Consider the following 19283-nt stretch of genomic DNA (forward strand, 5'->3'; position numbering starts at 1 on the left):
AAAAATAGGAGTGCTCCGATCGTCACCAAATTACTCGCCAGGTCAATCCGGAGATTCCCTGAAAGTTTCATTGAAATCGGTCCAGCCGTTTCGGAGCCTACACGGAACATACCCACACACTTTCTCTTTTATATATATAGATTCGCCCGCCGATTTGAGTATGGTGTTAGAAGAAAATAAAATCGAGTTTTAAATTTCGGACTAAAAAGATTTTTTTATAACAGGCAATAATAAATCCATATGTATTGTTTGGACTAAAAAAGGCGAAAAATATACAGCGCGGAATAATTTAGCTTTAATTAACTTTGCAATGCTTTGTATGTTTACTAAAAACATTGTTGAAAACGAATTCTAAGTACATCCATTTCACTACGCTGCTTACAATTTTGGTCCGACCCCTCTACGTAAATCATAATTTATTACCCCCTAGTTATCCCTTCCATAAATCGTATATTTCTTAGGAAGACTTATAGAGTGAACTTAGATTCTACTCAGTCAATAGTTCATGCCAGACTGCGTGTAAATTTGTCTAATTTTTAACTGTTTCTTGAGTCTGAGCAAAGTAAAAGCACACTATATATATCTCAGTCTTAGAGCCCCAGCAGACTACCTACTTTTATAGTTATCATTATGAATTAAGTATCGACCCACTACAGACCACAGGTCTCCTTTTAAGTACGAGAAGGGTTCACGCCGCAGTCCACCACGCTAGCAAAAAGCTGATTGGTAGACTTCACATGCCTTTGAATGGATTAATGAATGATAATAAGTAAACTTTTAAAAGTTAGAGGTGTCCGGGATTAAACTCACTCACTCACGAAAGGATTTTTTTTTAATCGGCATTATACTATTATCGGCTTTAAGCTAGCGTTTTTAAAGTTGATTATGATTCGTCACTGAAAATCCTTGCCGAAGTGGACGTTGGGATTTGTAAACGAACAAATCTGCAGTCTGCGGGGACCCTTAATTTGACTTCATCACTAATCCTAAACACATTTACATTTAAACTAACACTTTGGAATGATGCGTTCGATACAAGTCTTAACTATTAATTATCTTACATATTCAACATTTCATCACCACTTCAATCATCACTTCATCACCACATCATCATTTTCATATAAATATTAACATATAAATAAATAGGTTTGACGAGCTTACCCTATGAATTACACCTTAGTTTCATGTTGCATTTCATCTATTTTATATTATTTAATTTTTGTGACGACTTCTGTCATGGCATGGCTCAGCCGCGTAATATCCACAATCTGGAATGAAATTTGAACGTTAAATTCTTCTTTTCATTTTTAATACCTTTCTGTGTTGCGTTCATTAAATGTTATTTACATTTGTAATAATGGAAATTTGGTTCATTTTGACGACTTCTCTGGCGCTTCAGTGAGCACTGTGAATTTAAACAGGCTGTCCCAGGCACGATTCCGGCAGGGCCATATTTTGAATTGTATTAAATGCGAACGTTGCTCCGTGAAACGATGTACCAATAAATACTAATTCGCTTTTATCATTAAAAATCAAAAAAAAAAAAAAAAAAAAAAATTCTTAATTAATAATGTAAAATATTGTTTTTAAAAAAAACCATTTTGAAAACCAGCAAAATTTCAAATCAAGCTTCCATATTTAACATTTATCGAATAAAAACATTTTTCGTCGAACTTGTTATCAGACTAAATAAAATAGTATTACGCTTCTGTAAGAACCAATGTATAAAAAACAGACATTTCTTTTTGGTAGTTTTAAACCACAGAGTAATGTGAGAGTGCTTAATCTATTAATGGTCTGTCAAAAGTATGTCATAAAACGTAAAACAGGGATGTTGTTTCTGATGCCCCGTTAGCTGATAAGGCATCAGAAACAACAGGGATGTAAACACAATTTACGTTTACGAAACAACAGGGATGTTAACACAATTTACGTTTACGAAACAACAGGGATGTTAACACAATTTACGTTTACGAAACAACAGAGATGTTAACACAATTTACGTTTACGAAACAACAGAGATGTTAACACAATTTACGTTAACGAAACAACAGGGATGTTAACACAATTTACGTTTACGAAACAACAGAGATGTTAACACAATTTACGTTTACGAAACAACAGGGATGTTAACACAATTTACGTTTAGGAAACAACAGGGATGTTAACACCATTTACGTTTACGAAACAACAGGGATGTTAACACAATTTACGTTTACGAAACAACAGGGATGTTAACACAATTTACGTTAACGAAACAACAGGGATGTTAACACAATTTACGTTTACGAAACAACAGGGATGTTAACACCATTTACGTTTACGAAACAACAGGGATGTTAACAAAAATTTTTTGAGACTTCATCGGTTAAATTGGCCCTTAAGCTGAGAAAAAATAAATTTCCCCATTTCCCTGCCTCTTATCCTATAAGTCAACAGGTACAAGTGATGAGGTGAATACTACGCATCCAGTAGTATGAGCAGGTGAGTTAGTATGGGAGTGTACCTGAGCGGCTAGCGGGTGAGCGTGCGCAGGTGTCAGGGCGCGGCCGCCGGCTGCCGGCAGTCCGCACAGCTGGCCATACACAGCGAGTAGCGCTCCAGCTGGAAGGCGCCACTCGCCGCGCCGAACTGTCGAGCCAGCCGCTGGCAGCCCTGCAGAACCGTCTCCCAGTCGGCCAGCTCGTCTGAGGGACGAAAACAACTACGTATAGTACGAATAGTAACAGTTATTGGCAAGGGGTCGACCATAAATTACATGAGGTGTTTTTTTTTAATTTTCTGTCCCAGCACGGCTAGCATGGGGTAGGGGACAATAATATCCCTGGGGAAATGATATAAATTTATCTATTGGAACAAGCAGGCGTTACTTTGCGGAAATCCATGATATATTATCAAAATTAAGCTTAATTTGGTATACTCCGCGAAAAGCAGGAGAATGTGTGCGGTGTAATTTATAATTTCTTCAATCCTTATACTCCACACCAATGAATAATTGTTAAGTGAACAATTATTCATTGTAAAGTCAACATCTCCTGAGGATGCTCCGGTTTCGGAGCGAAACGTGCGTAGAGGGTATATTGCCTAAGATCTGTTTGGTGTGGAGTATAAGGGTTGAAGAAATTATAAATTACACCACACAGATTCACCTGCTTTACGCGGAGTATAGAAAATTAAGCTTAATTTTGATAATAAATTTATCTTCTCCCACAGCTTTATCAACTCTCAGAGCACTGGCGCACAATAAACATTAATAAACGGGGGTAAACTTCTCCTATTCCATGTTCCAGTGATGCGCTGGGCACTTTAATTAAATCCCTTGTCAGGGGATATGATTTTTATCTCCCGCCCGTGCTAGCCCACTGCTGGGGGATCCCCTGGTGAGATGTTATGCAACCCCCTCCCCCATCCCTCAATCTCACGTGAGATTTTTCAAAATGTGGGTTTCTTACGTGAACGCGTTGAATTGTTATTGTAAAAAGGACCAATGGACCAAAATAGTAAATTTGTTTTTGTTTCAATCAGGAAAATTGATATTTGCCGAGACACCCCCCCACAACGTAAGATAAGATGAAATTTGACTCGACCCCCTCCCTCCTTAAACATCTCACGTATTTCATGAACGGCCCCTAATCCTGTAGCATTCACTACCGGTCTGCCAACTAGTTCGTAGAACGAGGACACTTATTCTGTACACTTGATCTAAAGCTAAAGTGTCGTTATCTACAAAAACTAAGTTTTGAGATATGAAAGAAAAAGCGCGTATATATAAAGAAACGATGCCATTTGATAAGTAATAAACATATACGAAACTTGAAACTATGAAAATATACATCTTACAAAGCACTTTCGAATAACTGTATTTGAAAGTTTCTAGAGTAAATAATAATTATAGCTGGAGAGGTGATTTTTGGCTTTTTAGTCTAGGATTTTTTTAGAACAGAATGGAATAGAAATGAGTGGATAGAGTGGAACAGACCAGAAAGAATATAATAGGACAGAACAGAATAGAACAGAACCGACTATAACAGAACAGAATAGAACAGAACAGAACATAACAGAATAGAACAAAACAGAATAGAATAGAACAGAACAGAATAGAATACAAACAATATTAAATAAAAATAAACGTTACTTTCGTAAACACGTTACGGGCGTAAACATTTGTAATGTGCATAGGTTATTGGAACTTAATAAATAACTCAATACGACTATAGGTAATTGTGAGATTACAATAATTCTAATATTATTGTGACTTCAACATTAAGAAAACCGTCTAATCACATTAATTAAATGTATTAAATCATAAAGTCTTCAATTGAATTGAATTGAATTGAATTAAATGGAACGGAACGGAATAGAATATTATAGAACAGAACAAAACTATATAATTATACAAAACTGCAATCTGCAATGAAACTCGTGGATTTTATATATTTATATCCAATTAATAATTTAAAAAAAATTATAAGAAAACCAAAATAACTATCGCAATTAATTACGTTAGACTTTATGGAAAAATTATGTTTCGTAAAATAAATGTTCTCACCTATGGCAACGTGTGCAGTGAGAACCGTGTGGTGGGTTGACAACGCCCACGCGTGGACCGAGTGCACGTGCCTCACACCGTTTAGCGCCGACAAGGCGGACACGCACTCACGATACCTGCAACAAATTCTACTTAGAAAAAATGCACGATTTATTTCACTATATATAAGTTAACTAGCTGTAAGATAGATTAGCCTATGTTAGTCTCCGTCTTTTAAACTAACTTTATGCCAGAAATTAAGATGTTAGGTTGCTTAGTTAGGGCTGGGAAGCTAAACAAACAAACGAAAACCTATTCACATTTATAATAAACAGAAAAAATTAAAATACTAAAGAAAACTAACCAACAGTGTTTTGTCCTTGCACCCTACGTCGTCACGCGCGATTATGATCCTTAATTATCTAGCAATAAAGTTATTTCTAACAATAGACCGTTTTTTACCACACACTAAACAGAGATTCAACCAATGAATGGCGTTTGTCATCACGTGGCTAGGAAAAAAAATCTATTTATAAGATTTACGTTAGCACATTGTATGCAACGAAGATGGTGAAAAGAAGTTCAACTTTAGTATCGAACTAATTAATTAATAAAAATTACAATATCTATCACTTATTCAATGATTGTAAATGTTGATGTTGGAAAAGAGCAACTACTGAGTTTCTTGCCGGCTCTTCTCGGTAGAATCTGCTTTCCAAACCGGCGGTAGAGTCACTACAAACATACATACTTGACGTTTCAAAAGTGCTTGTAAAGTAGGCCTACTTGAAATAAATGAATATGAATTTGAATTTATTGTGTGGTTACCGATAATAATAAATAATAAATATACTACGACAATACACACATCGCCATCTAGCCCCAAAGTAAGCGTAGCTTGTGTTATAGGTACAACGATGACTGATGAATATTTTCATACATAAATATACTTATAATATACATATAAACCCCCAGGCACCGAAAAACATTCATATTCATCACACAAACATTTTCCAGTCGTGGGAATCGAACCCACGGCCTTTGACTGAGAAAGCAGGGTCGCTGCAAACTGCGCCAATGGGCCGTCAAAACCGATTGATCAAATAGTAATCGCTTTGCATATTAAAGCGCGAAGACCGCGTTTGACGTTGATAGATCCAGGTCACCGCTTGTAGGTTTGTGGGACCGTGCTTGCTCAGCAGTTTATTTTGGTGGTCTATCGCATAACAATTTTAATACAGTGGAATATCCCAGCGATCGAACCACGAACGTGGTGTAATGGAATTGCGGCGATCTCCACGTTACCTATCTAGATGGCGCCACAAAATCACACATTGCGTTACCGAAGTCTTCGCAATCTAGAGCCATATAGAAATCCCTACTAATATTATAAATGTGAATGTAAGTTTGTTTGTTTGTTACGCTAACACGCAAAAACTACTTAACCGATCCTCATGACACTTTGTAAACATATTCTTGGAAGTGTTAGAAGTAATATAGCATACGTTTTATCCCGACATTAAGCTCTGTTCCTTTGGGAAAGGGGATGAAAGTGCTTTGATAATTCACACCATAACTACGACAAATTATAACCGATTTAAATAATTATTTTTGTACTATAGAGGTTACAATATGTGTTTAATTTTGCCCAAACTGTGGTTGGAGATAGAGAACAGAACAAAGGCTTAGCGATACTGAATACTTTATTTTTTTTAGAACTACAGCTAAATTGAACGCCACATCAAAAAACAAAATCAAACGCAGACGAAGTCGCGGGCAACAGCTAGTATAATTATAAAACACCGTAACCTACATACGCACCTACGCAAATCACCTAACCGATGCACGCAAGCACGTCCGATGTACGCAATGAATGCAACACGTCCGATACACGCAACGCACTCAAGCACGGCCGATGTACGCAACGCACGCAATCACGTCCGATGCACGCAAGCACGTCCGACGCACGCTCAAACACAAAATAATAAATACCTGAAGTTGCTGGGAACTGCCTGCATCAGCATTGCGAGCGCATCCCGCACCACGCGCGCTGACGTCAACAGTACCAGGACGCTGAATACGAAGGTGCATATCGGGTCTATTACCTTCGCCTCTGGCTGCAAAAAACGCCACAGAGTAAGGTGAGTATGCGGACAAACATAACCTTAAAACTTACGCGGCCGAAGTCGCGGAGAACCGTTAGTAAATAATGTATGTAACAATGTGGAAGCTTACGTATATTTTGATGAGTACCGCAGCAAGCAGAACACCGCAACTCTGTATGAGGTCGCCAATAACGTGGATGAGGGCCGCACGGAGGTTTATATTTCTGATGACAGTAACAAAGAATCGCTATATTCGTGTATTATGAAAAACTTATTTTTATTTATATGCTAAGTGAGATAGGTATTTATTTCAATAAACAAAACTGCGAAATCGAGCGATCCGCCAAGATAGGTGAAATGTCGAATTCAAAGTTATGACGTCACGTCTATATAAAATTTTTGTACCGCTTGAACTTCGAAAATATTTGCATATACAACATATACAACGTTTTGTGATTTTAAACTATCAGTTGTTATTTTTTTTGTTATTACTACCAAAATTAATAATCTTAAGCGATCAGGGAACAGGAAAAAATATTATTTTTAAATATAATTTGTTTATATAATAATAAATGAATAATATTTTAAATTGTCCCATAAGTAATCAGGCATGGACCCAGGCCTCACTTCCGATAGGGTATGGCGGTCTTGGAATTCGCAAAATTTCAAGTGTTTCGCTGCCAGCTTTTCTTTCCTGTGTACAGTACACACACTCTTTTTCAAAAAATTATATCCAATTCTTTGGGTTCCATAGAAGTGTCATACTTGGCAGAGGCAAGAAATAGTTGGTCTGCTCTTAGTCCCAGTATTTTGCCGGTTTCTTTTTCTTCACAGAGACAGTGGGACGACATTATTTGCAAAAAAACTTTTGACACACTTTTAGACCAAATGCCATCTAAAAGAGACCGTGCTCGTCTTCTCGCTCTCTCTGCTAAGGAGTCCGGCTACTGGCTACATGCTCTCCCTTCAGCTAACCTGGGCACTATGTTAGACCACACCACTCTATCGGTGGTGATTGGTCTTAGGCTTGGCGCCTCTATAATTCAGCCTCATCGATGCCACTGCGGTGACAGCGTTGACACCTACGGTCACCATGGACTCTCCTGTTCAAGAAGCGCTGGTCGCTTCTCTCGCCATAGCACCATCAACGACATCATCCGACGTTCTCTAGCTACCGCTCACGTACCAGCTGTATTAGAACCTATTGGTTTGGCGCGGAGCGATGGCAAGAGACCTGATGGTATGACGCTCATACCTTGGAGGCTTGGAAGGTCACTTCTTTGGGATGCAACTTGTGTTGATACCCTAGCTGCATCACACATCCAGGCCACTTCGTCAATGGTAGGTGCGGCTGCTTCCAGTGCCGAGCAGGCCAAGAGGCGTAAATATGAAAACCTGGATAGCAGCTTCATTTTTGTGCCTTTTGGTGTAGAGACTTTGGGACCGTGGGGTCCGGAGGCAAGAGCCCTTTTCAAAGAATTATCGAAAAGGGTTATCGAGTCTACCGGTGATCCTAGAGCGGGCAGTTACCTTGGCCAACGAATTAGTTTGGCCATCCAGAGGGGAAATGCTGCCAGCATCTTAGGAACTGTGCCTCGCTGCGGTGGTTTCGAGGACGTTTTAGATTTTATTTAGTTTTTAAATAGTTTATTTTAGGTTATAGTTATGTATTAATAAAAATTATAAATAAATTGTAAATAATAAATTGATATCAACAAAAACCTATAATTTCTGCAAAAATATGATATTTTTGGATATAGTAGATAATTCCGAACATATATATTTTTCAAAATTATCCATTTTTATTTTATTTATTAGGGACAACAGACAGCATGCACAAAAATAACAAAATAGACAGAGCTAAAATTAAAATAGCACTAGCAGTAGACCCACACCCACAAATTACTAAACTTTATATTGAATAAATACACAAAATTACAAAAAGAAAGTTTTGTTATTGTAAAAAAAAATAATATTATTCATCACTTATAACGCAAGCTACTATTAAATGCGACTTATTATTTTTGTTTTTTATCTATCTATATATATAAAAGAGAAAGTGTGTGGGTATGTTCCGTATAGGCTCCGAAACGGCTGGACCGATTTCAATGAAACTTTCAGGGAATCTCCGGATTGACCTGGCGAGTAATCCTGTAAAGTTTGGTGACGATCGGAGCACTCCCATTTTTGAACTGAACTGTCAAGTACAGCTTTTATTTACTATGATGATATATTGTTGGGTGTACATGGGTGTAGTATGATCTTCACCCGCTCGAGAAGAGAATAGAAGAATAAATATGGAGAGAAATAAATGATTTAATATATTATGACACTTAAATTAAAAATTTAATGTAAGTTTATTGTTTAAATAAAATAAAGGAAAATCTAGCCCGGCGAAGCGGGCTGGGTACGCTAGTATTATATATATGCCTTCAATCACCTAGCGGAGGAGGAAGCGACGTGCGCCTCGGCAGCCGCCAGATCCTTCATCCCGTACTCCCCGTTGACCAGGCCGCCATTGCTCTGCTTCTGGTCGCGCTTCCTGAACAGCCGCAGGCCGCGAGACTCGTGGCTGTGCGCGTGCGCACACGCCGCTCCGCCGTGCGAGTGGTAGTGAGCTGGACGAAAAATATATTTTAATCAAATTCAAAGTCAAAAATATCTTTATTCAAGTAGGCCCATGGGTGGCACTTTTGATGCGTACATTAGGTACATGAGAATTACACGGTAGTGAGATGATGGCGATAACCATATTCGTAAACTTAAAATTAAAGCAACGAAAGTTCCAAGCGCGTCTTGGTCTATGAAGTAGCCCGATAAACTTGCCGGGTGTTTTTTTTTGTTATCACCATCTCAAATTGTCATTTTAAATTATTAGAACAGCAACCTGGTTCACACCCAAGCTTGCTTGTTTATCGATTACGTAGTAATAGGACTTTTCTTTAAGCCTTAGTTTAATACAAACTTTGAACTTTTTAAGGGACATACATCTCCAAGATGTCAATGGGAAGTTCATTGTAGAATTTTATGTAACCTATTATATTGCACTGTTAATTTATTCTTACTTCGAATGTATAAATTATTTCAGTCACATTTTTCTTAAATTAAGAATTTTTTTTGATGTCGATGATGTGATCGTTTTTATGAACATACATCAAATTTTCCAAATCGTGACGAAACCTGCATGACTTAGGAGTTCTCCATAATTTTGTGAGAGGATACCCGTGCCCTGTAGTGGGCCGTTAATGGGTTAACATGATGACATACTTAGAAGCAAATCAAATTCATCCTCATCATCATATTCATCACCAGCGTCATCATCATCATATCAACCTATTACTGGCCCACTACAGGGCACGGATCACCTTGTAATGAGGCCCGCTTAAGCGGATGCACTTCGACCCAACAGGAGCTTTTGTGCTCACGGGTCACCTTTCAGAATGAGAAGGGTTAGGGTTAAGGTCGTAGTCTACCACGCTGGCCAAGAGCGGATTGGTGGACACTTTACGCCTTTTAGAACATTATGGAGAACTCTCCTCACGATGTTTTCGGTGAAACCGTTGAATCAAGCGATATTTAAATTGCTTGAAACGCACATAACTTGGAAAAGTTAAAGGTGTGTAGCGGTCTCCACATTACATAACTAGATTGCGCTACAAAAATCCTGCATCGCGCTAGCGAAGTGTTCACTAAGAATGCCTATATATATAACTTCCAAAAATGAATGCACGGACCTCGGTCCCCGAGCACGATCACCCGCTCGGAGGAAGATCTTCCTATTGTTACGGTCGAGCGTATCACCATAGTTCCCTTACAGGTGCGTGCTGGAATTCGAACTCGGGCCCCGAAAGTGAAGTCGAAGTCCCCCGGCATGGTATCTCCGGCGCGCACCACTCATTTTAAGAGTCATGTGCGTTATTAATCATAATCATTTATTTGCAAAAAAACATGTCAAATTATAAATGTTACAAAAAGGTTATACAGAACAATGTTTAGCCCATTTAAAGGCATGCAAATCTTAACTTAAAAATAATTAATAACATTCAGAATTTGATTAATTACAATTAATTTCACTAATGCTATATAATTACAATTCATATTTAATAACAAATTCATTATTAAATAAATTAAATAATAAAAGTTCAACATTAATCATATAAAATATATGAAATGCATATGTAAACTAATATATTCGGTATTAAGAGTGAAAAGGCATCTTCTAAGAAAGCAGCAAAGGCAAGCGCATCATCGCTTACCATCAGTTGTGATTGCATTCAAGCGCTCGTCTATAAACATAAAAAAAAAAAAAACACAAATTAATATAACTTCTTTAACGGTGTACGAAAACATCGTGAGGAAACCTGCATGCCGGAGAATTCTCCATAATGTACTCGAAGGCGTGCGATGTCCACCAATCCGCACTTGGCCATCGGTGGACGATTGCCTTAACCCCTTGTCATTGTGGGAGAAGTGCCGTCGTGGACCATTAATGGGTCGATGTGATGATGGTGATAACAAAAGCCTCACCGATGTCCGAGGCGCAGCCGTGCAACACCAGCGCCAACACCACGTTAAAGGCCACCCCGCAGCCCGACACAAGCATCATCATGTCGGGATGGATGTCGTAGTCGCCGGTGCGGATACGCGTCGCCGCCACGTACACGAAGATGCCGGTCAGCGCCCATATCAGCAGCACCGACGTCATCGCACCCAGCACCTCTGCGGGGTCAACAATTCTAGGCTTGGCTTCAAAGACATTTATATTGCTCTAACCAGGTTGGTCTTTTAATAATTTTAAATGACAATGTCAGATGGTGATAACAAAAAAAAACACTCGTCTACGTTTGTTGTGAGCTTCTTCTTAGACCAGGACGCGTTTGGAACCCTCGTAGCTTTAGTTTTAAGTTTACGAATGTGGTTATCGCCATCATCTCACTACCGTGTTATTCTCATGTACGCATCAAAAGGGCCACCTATGGGCCGAGCCTACTTGAATAAAGATATTTTTGACTTTTACTTTATGCCCGACGGACAAGTAAGTAACGCCTAATCAAATTACAAACCTAGGCCTTTCACTAGGAAACCCATATAATCTATAACGTCCGTTCTCGCTCATGCTGTCCTAATCCTAAGGTTGCCTGGCAGAAATCGCTACTAAACGATAAGGCCGCATTTTGTATTCTACTGCAGTCTTTTTATTTCTATTATTCTATTATTTCCTCCATAGTGGTGTACAAATAAAGAGGTTAAATAAAATTAAAAATAATAACCTAACTTGTCTATGGTCCTTCCCTATGATAATACAAACATAAAATGTCACGGACATTTGTATTGTAGGCTAGATTCCCGCAATTGGAAAATGATTGTGTAACATGAATGATTTTCAGTGTCTGGGTGTTTATATGTACATATATTACAAGTATATATTATTCATAGAAATATTGATCAGTAATCTTAGCTTACCCCTAACATAAGCTACGCTTACTTTTCGGCTAGATGGCGAGGTGTGTATTATGCTGGGGTTGATTCCACATAACCTGATCTAATCCCCCTCATGTTTTGGTAATTTACAAATGCGGAAACAACTTGTAAGATATTTCTATCGGATAGCTGTAAGCCATTTTTATCAAATAATACAAGTGGATAAAGATTACCAAAAGTCCTAAATCATCTAATGTTAAATGATAAAACGTTAGGGTCTCCACATACGAGACGTTTGAAATTAACGCAATCGCAAACGTTTCTTAAGATTTTAAACTAAGATTTTAGTGGTTAATAAACATTAAAAAAAAAAAGTTGTATACGGTTTATCTTTGGTATACGTAAGTTTGATCATGTGTCCGAGTATCGTTCTCGGTTAAACTGGCTACCAATTCGATCACGTAGGAACTTGCACGCTCTTTGTCTTTTATATTCTATTTTATTTTATCCTCAGACGCCACCATATTTAAAAGAGCGATTCAACTTTCTTGGTAGCAATGTTCAGTGCTATTTGAGGGCTAAGGATGACAACAGGTTGCATGTTCCTGCCAGTCACTCGCATGCGTATGGAAATTCTTTTACAGTCAAGGTGGTTATACTCTGGAATGGATTGCCAAGAGACATAAGACAGTCTAAATCATTAAGCATCTTCAAAAGTCGTTTAAAAGAATATTATTTATCTACGGAGTCATAAACTAATATATTTGCTCTGTATGTATTTGTGTATTGTTATATATTTATATATATGTTTATATGTGTATGTATTTATTTCTGTATTATTTGTATTTGTATTAGCTGTTTATGTATTATTGTTATATATAGTAGATGTAGTTTATGTTATATATTTTTAAAATTGCACTATACCGTTTCCATACTCCTGTTCTTCTTTCATTAAGGGTTGTCTGGAGGAGATCGCTTAAAGCGATAAGACCGCCTTTGCGCATTGTTATTCTTCTTATATTTATGTTTTCAATTTATATTATAAATTGTGTGCAATAAAGAATTTATCTATCTATCTAAAAGTTAAACGGGTACACGATAGTTAAAGTTAGTAAAAAGTTAAACGGATATACGATAGTATATGGGTTTAGGCCGTAGACCAAACGCGGATCGGTAGACTCCACATGCCTTTGAGAGAGGCATGCAGGTTTGCCGCGCGGTGATTTTCTTCACCGTTAAAGTAATATCTTGATTACTTGAAATAAAAACACATATTACACCGAAAAGTTAGAGGTGCCTGCCCAGGATCGAACTCGGTTCTCCCGAAAAGGAGGTCAAAGCCCAAACCGCAAGGCTATCAAAACCCCTTTTATACAACGTGTAAAAGAAACCTGAAATAATACTTCACACACAGGCTTTAGAGGTACATAATGTACTGTCTCAGAGACTTATCTGTGAAACCCAATCGCTCATAGTTCTTGAGTAAACTACTGCCATAGTTTTTACTGAAAGCAATCAGATACAGACCTAACATCACATGCAAAATCAAAATCTAGTGATTAATGTCGCTTTATTAGGTACGCGTCGTGTAGCGTAGGTACTAAGCGCGTGTCGGTCTTTTATCTTCAATAGGGTTGTCATAGAACGTCAGCACTTAGAATGTTTGGCATTAGTTTGAATGGATAAATAAATATGCTTCTTTTATTTTAATATTTTTGCAGCATGGTTCCTTATGAAAATATACTTATGCCCTTCAATAGCATTTCTTAATTCGCTTACACGTTTTATATTTAGTCGGAATTGCCCATGGAAAACATCTAACGTAATAATAAATAAATGATCAATTTCACGTGGAACTCTCTTTATTTCTTTTGAAAAGTCAGTTCTGTCGATTTGCTGTGACTGTATTACCATTTCGCAATATAGATTTTACTGCGAACTAAGACAAGGAATTGTTTTTGTGGTATCTAAGTTTTTATTTTTACAACATGTATTTTCCATTTCCAAATGAATCGGGTTTCCAAATATTTATCCGTACTAAGTTTGTCTAACAAACTGTTTTCTATATTTTATTCTATGCAAATTTTTTTTTTAATCGCCGTATGAAATAACCCTTATGTATCTATCAACAAAATTCTATTGAGTCCTTGATATCGGCATATGTACCTTTATTGTTCTTATCAGTCAATAAAAGGAGATCTTCAGCTACAAGATGATACCGCTTATCACTACTCACTGTGTTTCAGTATATATATTATGTTAAACAACGTGTAAATGAAAACCTTAATAATACTTTAATATTTTATCTGTGAAACCGGAACGCTGATAGTTTTTGAGTAAACTATTGCCATAGTTTTTACTGAAAGAAATCAGATACAGCCCTAAGATCACATTCAAAAGTAATAAAATAAAATAAATAAATAAATATACTACGACAATACACACATCGCCACCTAGCCCCAAAGTAAGCGTAGCTTGTGTTATGGGTACTAAGATGACTGATGAATATTTTTATGAATAATATACATAAATAAATAGCAATATACATATAAACATTTGACATTTGATTTTGAGCTCACTATGCTCCTGTTTTCCTGCGCAGTTTGCAGCGACCCTGCTTTCTGAGTCCTAGGCCGTGGGTTCGATTCCCACAACTGGAAAATGTTTGTGTGATGAACATGATTGTTTTTCAGTGTCTGGGTATTTATCTGTATATTATAAGTATTTATATGTATTATATTCATAAAAATATTCAACAGCTATCTTAGTATCCATAACGCAAGCTACGCTTACTTTGGGGCTAGATGGTGATGTGCGTATTGTCGTAGTATATTTATTATTTATTAAAAAAAATAAAAAAATATGAGCACTTGGAAACTTTGAAACGTCAAGTCAGTCTGTTTGTAGTGACTCTACCACCAGTTAAGAAGGCAGATTCCACCGAAAAGAGCCGGCAAGAGAGCCAGCAGATTGCTTTTTATCAACATAATTTTAGTTTACTTATTCTTTAAAATAATTGTTTTATAAATATAACCTAAAATAAACTATTTAAAACTAAATAAAATCTAAAACGTCCTCGAAACCACCGCAGCGAGACAGTTTCTCAACGCTGTCACCGCAGTGGCATCGATGGCAATTACAATCCTGTCTTGTCTCACAAATACTATATTGTTATAAATATATTGTGAAGCGACCCTAAGTATACATATTTCTTAATTTTTTTTACGGAGGGATTCACGTGGTTTAAGTTTATATATTAGCAGCACAGCTCTTACTATAAAAGCACGCAAAGTGTTTCTACATCAACAATCTGTAAAATTTTTCTGACGGTGTAGGCAGCCGAGCTTAGTTTACCCGCTATTGTATCTATATGGGTACTCCACTGAAGCTTACAATCCAAGGTCATGTGGCATCTTCCATTTTTAGCGATTCTCCGTTTATTATTATATTTTTATCAACTTTATATTCTATCTTTTTCATTTGGTAAAATTAATTCCACTTCTTATTCTTTCCAATCGAGGAGTCATTTTCGCATATCAAACTCTGTATCGTCAAAGAAAAATGGACGTACAGTCGTTTTGGAGTCGCAAATCCTGTACTTATAATTTTTATATTACAAACCTTCAAAAGCCCGTGCTAAAGAATTGTAGGCAAATAATATACATCTTACTTCACTGTTCAAGTATTTCCGTACTCGAAGACGACTCTTGGATTGCGAACGAGCAAATCTTGTACTAAGGCCACAGAACTACTAAGTAATCTAGTTCAACTAGTATTTGAATTAAGAACAACTTACCCGCTCGTCTGTACCCGTACGACATGTTTGCGTTGGGAGGTCTTGCTGCGCAGCGGAACGCGAGCAGAGCGAGCGCGAAGCCCCCGCAATCGCTCAGCATGTGTGCCGCGTCGCTCATCACAGATATACTGCCGGCGAGGTACCCACCGACGATTTCGCATATCTGAAAATTAACAGAGTTTCTCGATTACATCGCATATATGGTATGATGGATAACAGTCGCATATAAACAGAGCAACAATTCGCTGGGCATGTTAAGAAAACCATCCTACAAAGTGCCGGTTGTCCATCGATCTCACGCGTAGGTGTCTTAAGCCTCATGTGCCTTTTAACAAACTGGTAGCCACGCCTTACGGATCAGAACACAGCAATGCTTCTTAGCGGCAGAATTGAGTACTTCTCTGAAAGAGCTCGTCACAAAAACTACTCCTAAGTACCAAATACAGACACATAACTATTTACTACAGACGCTGCATATTTTTGGGCCCTTTTGTAACAAGGTTTCCCACATCTCTATCACCGCGTGTGTTCAGAAAGAAAATTCTACCGGATATAAACCTGCAAAACACTAAACTCTTTTTCAAAATTTAACTATCGATATTCTATCTTGTGTGAGATAAAAGCAAAGCAGTCTTCTTCAAAGCAACCTTGTCATTAAGGAAATCATCAATTGTAGGTATAATAACCTCGACTTAATGAATGTATTATAAATGATTGTTTACTTTTTGCCTTCCAAAATTACCTTCGGACTCATATTATACACAGCTAGGATTAATACGCTGAGTTATTATAATATTCGTAATAGGTAGTGCTATAAGCTTTTGCTGTACAACTTTCCTTGAAATCAATGCCATGTCAACCACTTATAACACCAGCTTTGTATCAGCTATTTAAGGTCAATGGGGTATGTGCATGCGTCATAAAAGACGAACTAACCTTACAAAAAAGACGCGACCTGTATACGAGACGTACTAAACTTGCATAAAAGACACTCGCGAACTGTATATAAGACGTACTAAACTTGTATAAAAGACACGAGCTACCTGTATACTAAACTTGCATAAAAGATGCTTGGGAACTGTATATACGACGTACTAAACTTGCGTAAACGACACTTGCTTCCTACGAGTATATAAAAGACGTACTAAACTTGTATAAAAGACAATTGTGACCTGTATATGAGACGTACTTAACTCGCATAAACGACACTTTCGACCTATATACGAAACCTACTAAACTTGCATTAAATACACTTGCGACCTATATCCGAAACATACTAAACTTGCGTTAATAACACTTGCTTCCTGTATACCAGACGTACTAAACTCGCATACACAACACTTGCTTTCTATATAAAAGACGTACTAAACTTGTATAAAAGACAATTGCGACCTGTATATGAGACGTACTTAACTCGCATAAATGACACTTTCGACCTATATACGAAACCTACTAAACTTGCATAAAATACACTTGCGACCTATATACGAAACGTACTAAACTTGCGTAAACGACACTTGCTTTCTGTATACGTGACGTACTAAACTTGTATAAAATACACGTGCGACCTGTAACGAAACGTACTAAACTTGCGTAAACGACACTTGCTTCCTGTACCTATTCGAGACGTACTAAACTTGTATAAAAGACACTTGCGACCTGTATACGAGACGTACTAAACTTGTATAAAAGACACTTGAGCCCTGCATACGAAAGTAAAACGTACTAAAATTGCATTTAAAACACACTAGCGACCTTTATACGAGAAGTACTAAACTTGTATAAAAGACATTTGAAGCAACATAATATGTGAATCAACACGTGTGAAATACTCGTACATATATACTTAGTACTTCAACATACAAACCACGTAAATCTCTGTACTGGATTAGTTGGCAAAACATGTACTAGGTACATCTCCAATTTTTTATGTATAAAAACATGGCAAGTTTGATAGAAGTTTGTTGTAAATACATGGGCATTGCATAAATAGCTAGTAGCCTGTCGCACGGCTCACTGGCTAGACGGCTATCAGCTAAACAAAAAAAAACGAAGCAGACTAGAGAAGCGATCAATGCTCCCAATACATTGACGTGCAAATAGCCCCTCGAGACTAAACTAATCGAACTATCTCGGAAAGACCGGCCAAGTGCGAATTATAATCGAGCGCTGAGGGTTCCGTAAGGAGGGCCATGTATGATTGAATAAGCACTGTGGATTCCATACCACGATGGACATGTATATTGTTCAACGTATACAGAAGCGGCGATAAACCTGTGGGTAGGACTTCGAATTCACTTTCGGAGGGCCGAGTTCGAATCCCACGCACGCAGTGGCGTGCATAAAGGGTATGCACAGGGTATGCAGATGATATAAAACGAAGAAAATCTCCAGTACGAGTTATATAAACTTAAGTATAGGCATTGTAAGAGTTATAAAAACCTACCCTTATGTATTTATAACTCGTAATGGAGATTTTCTTCATTTTATATCATCATAGGTGATATGTGTATTGTATCATTGGTGCACTCTAGCTGTGCAGAGTCCACCAATCAGCACTGGGCCAGCGTGGTGGAATACGGTTTCAACACCTTCTCATTGTGGGAGGAGACCCGTGGCCTGTAGTGGGCCGGTAATGGGCCGGATATGATGATTATGATGATGATGATACAGTAGCAATAGAGCTTTTTGTAACCTAGCTCAGTCAGGAAATAACTACTGCTATGCTTAGTTCTGCCACCACCGCCTTCCGGTGCAATTATAGGCAAATTAAGCCTGACCCCTACGCGTGAGGTTAAACAGTGCGGCTCTGTGTTGCTCTGTTCACAGGCGATGGTTTTCCACTAACCACCTGGTGGGTCATCTACTTTGTCCGTCATTTATTATTAGTATTCATCATCATCGAGTCTTCTCTCAGGGCTCTAGACCGTAGTCCACCACGCTGGCCATGTGTGGAAGTGTGGACTTCACACGTTTTCGAGAGATCGATGGAGAACTCACAGACAGGCAGGTTTTCTCACGATGTTTTCCTTCAGCGCTTAAACACAAATGATATTTCAATTGATTGAATTAAAAACCCACATATCTCCGAAAATTTAGTGGTGCCGGCCGAGGCTCGAACTCGGTCTCCACGAAAGGAAATCCCAAGGCTTACCCAATAGGCTACCACCGCTTCAGTATCCTACAAGGGTTGCTGTTTTCCTTTCAACGCACGGAACCCTAAAAATACAACTTGTAATATGTTTGCACAGTATATAAACGATCGAAGTGTTGCTGGCATAGAACCAACGATTCACTGCCATTGTCGTCTAAGTTATTTGTCGGAAAGGTTTCTTATTATACATCCTTACATAGCTAAAGTTATGGTTGTAGAAAGATGCCTGGATGCCAAGTGTTTAAATTTTCTTACCACGTTTACTTATTAGATCGCGTG

General features: G+C 37.9%; 1 protein-coding gene across 2 annotated transcripts in view; it reads right to left on the reverse strand.

Annotated features, from left to right (window-relative positions):
• Positions 1-271: 271 nt before the first annotated feature.
• The window catches only part of LOC120625739 (zinc transporter 2-like), a 45073-nt gene continuing 26061 nt past the window's right edge, over positions 272-19283 (reverse strand). For both annotated transcript variants that reach the window (XM_039892915.1, XM_039892925.1), the window contains exons 3-10: positions 15851-16013; positions 11161-11352; positions 9074-9251; positions 6764-6857; positions 6521-6645; positions 4550-4665; positions 2507-2687; positions 272-1268 (exon numbers count right to left, since the gene is read on the reverse strand). In XM_039892915.1, coding sequence (XP_039748849.1) covers positions 2539-2687; positions 4550-4665; positions 6521-6645; positions 6764-6857; positions 9074-9251; positions 11161-11352; positions 15851-16013 — 1017 coding nt within the window. In that variant the 3' untranslated portion in view covers positions 272-1268; positions 2507-2538. The remainder of the gene's footprint in view (positions 1269-2506; positions 2688-4549; positions 4666-6520; positions 6646-6763; positions 6858-9073; positions 9252-11160; positions 11353-15850; positions 16014-19283) is intronic.

The sequence above is a fragment of the Pararge aegeria genome, chromosome 1, assembly GCF_905163445.1.
Source record: "Pararge aegeria chromosome 1, ilParAegt1.1, whole genome shotgun sequence".
Lineage (NCBI taxonomy): Eukaryota > Metazoa > Arthropoda > Insecta > Lepidoptera > Nymphalidae > Pararge > Pararge aegeria.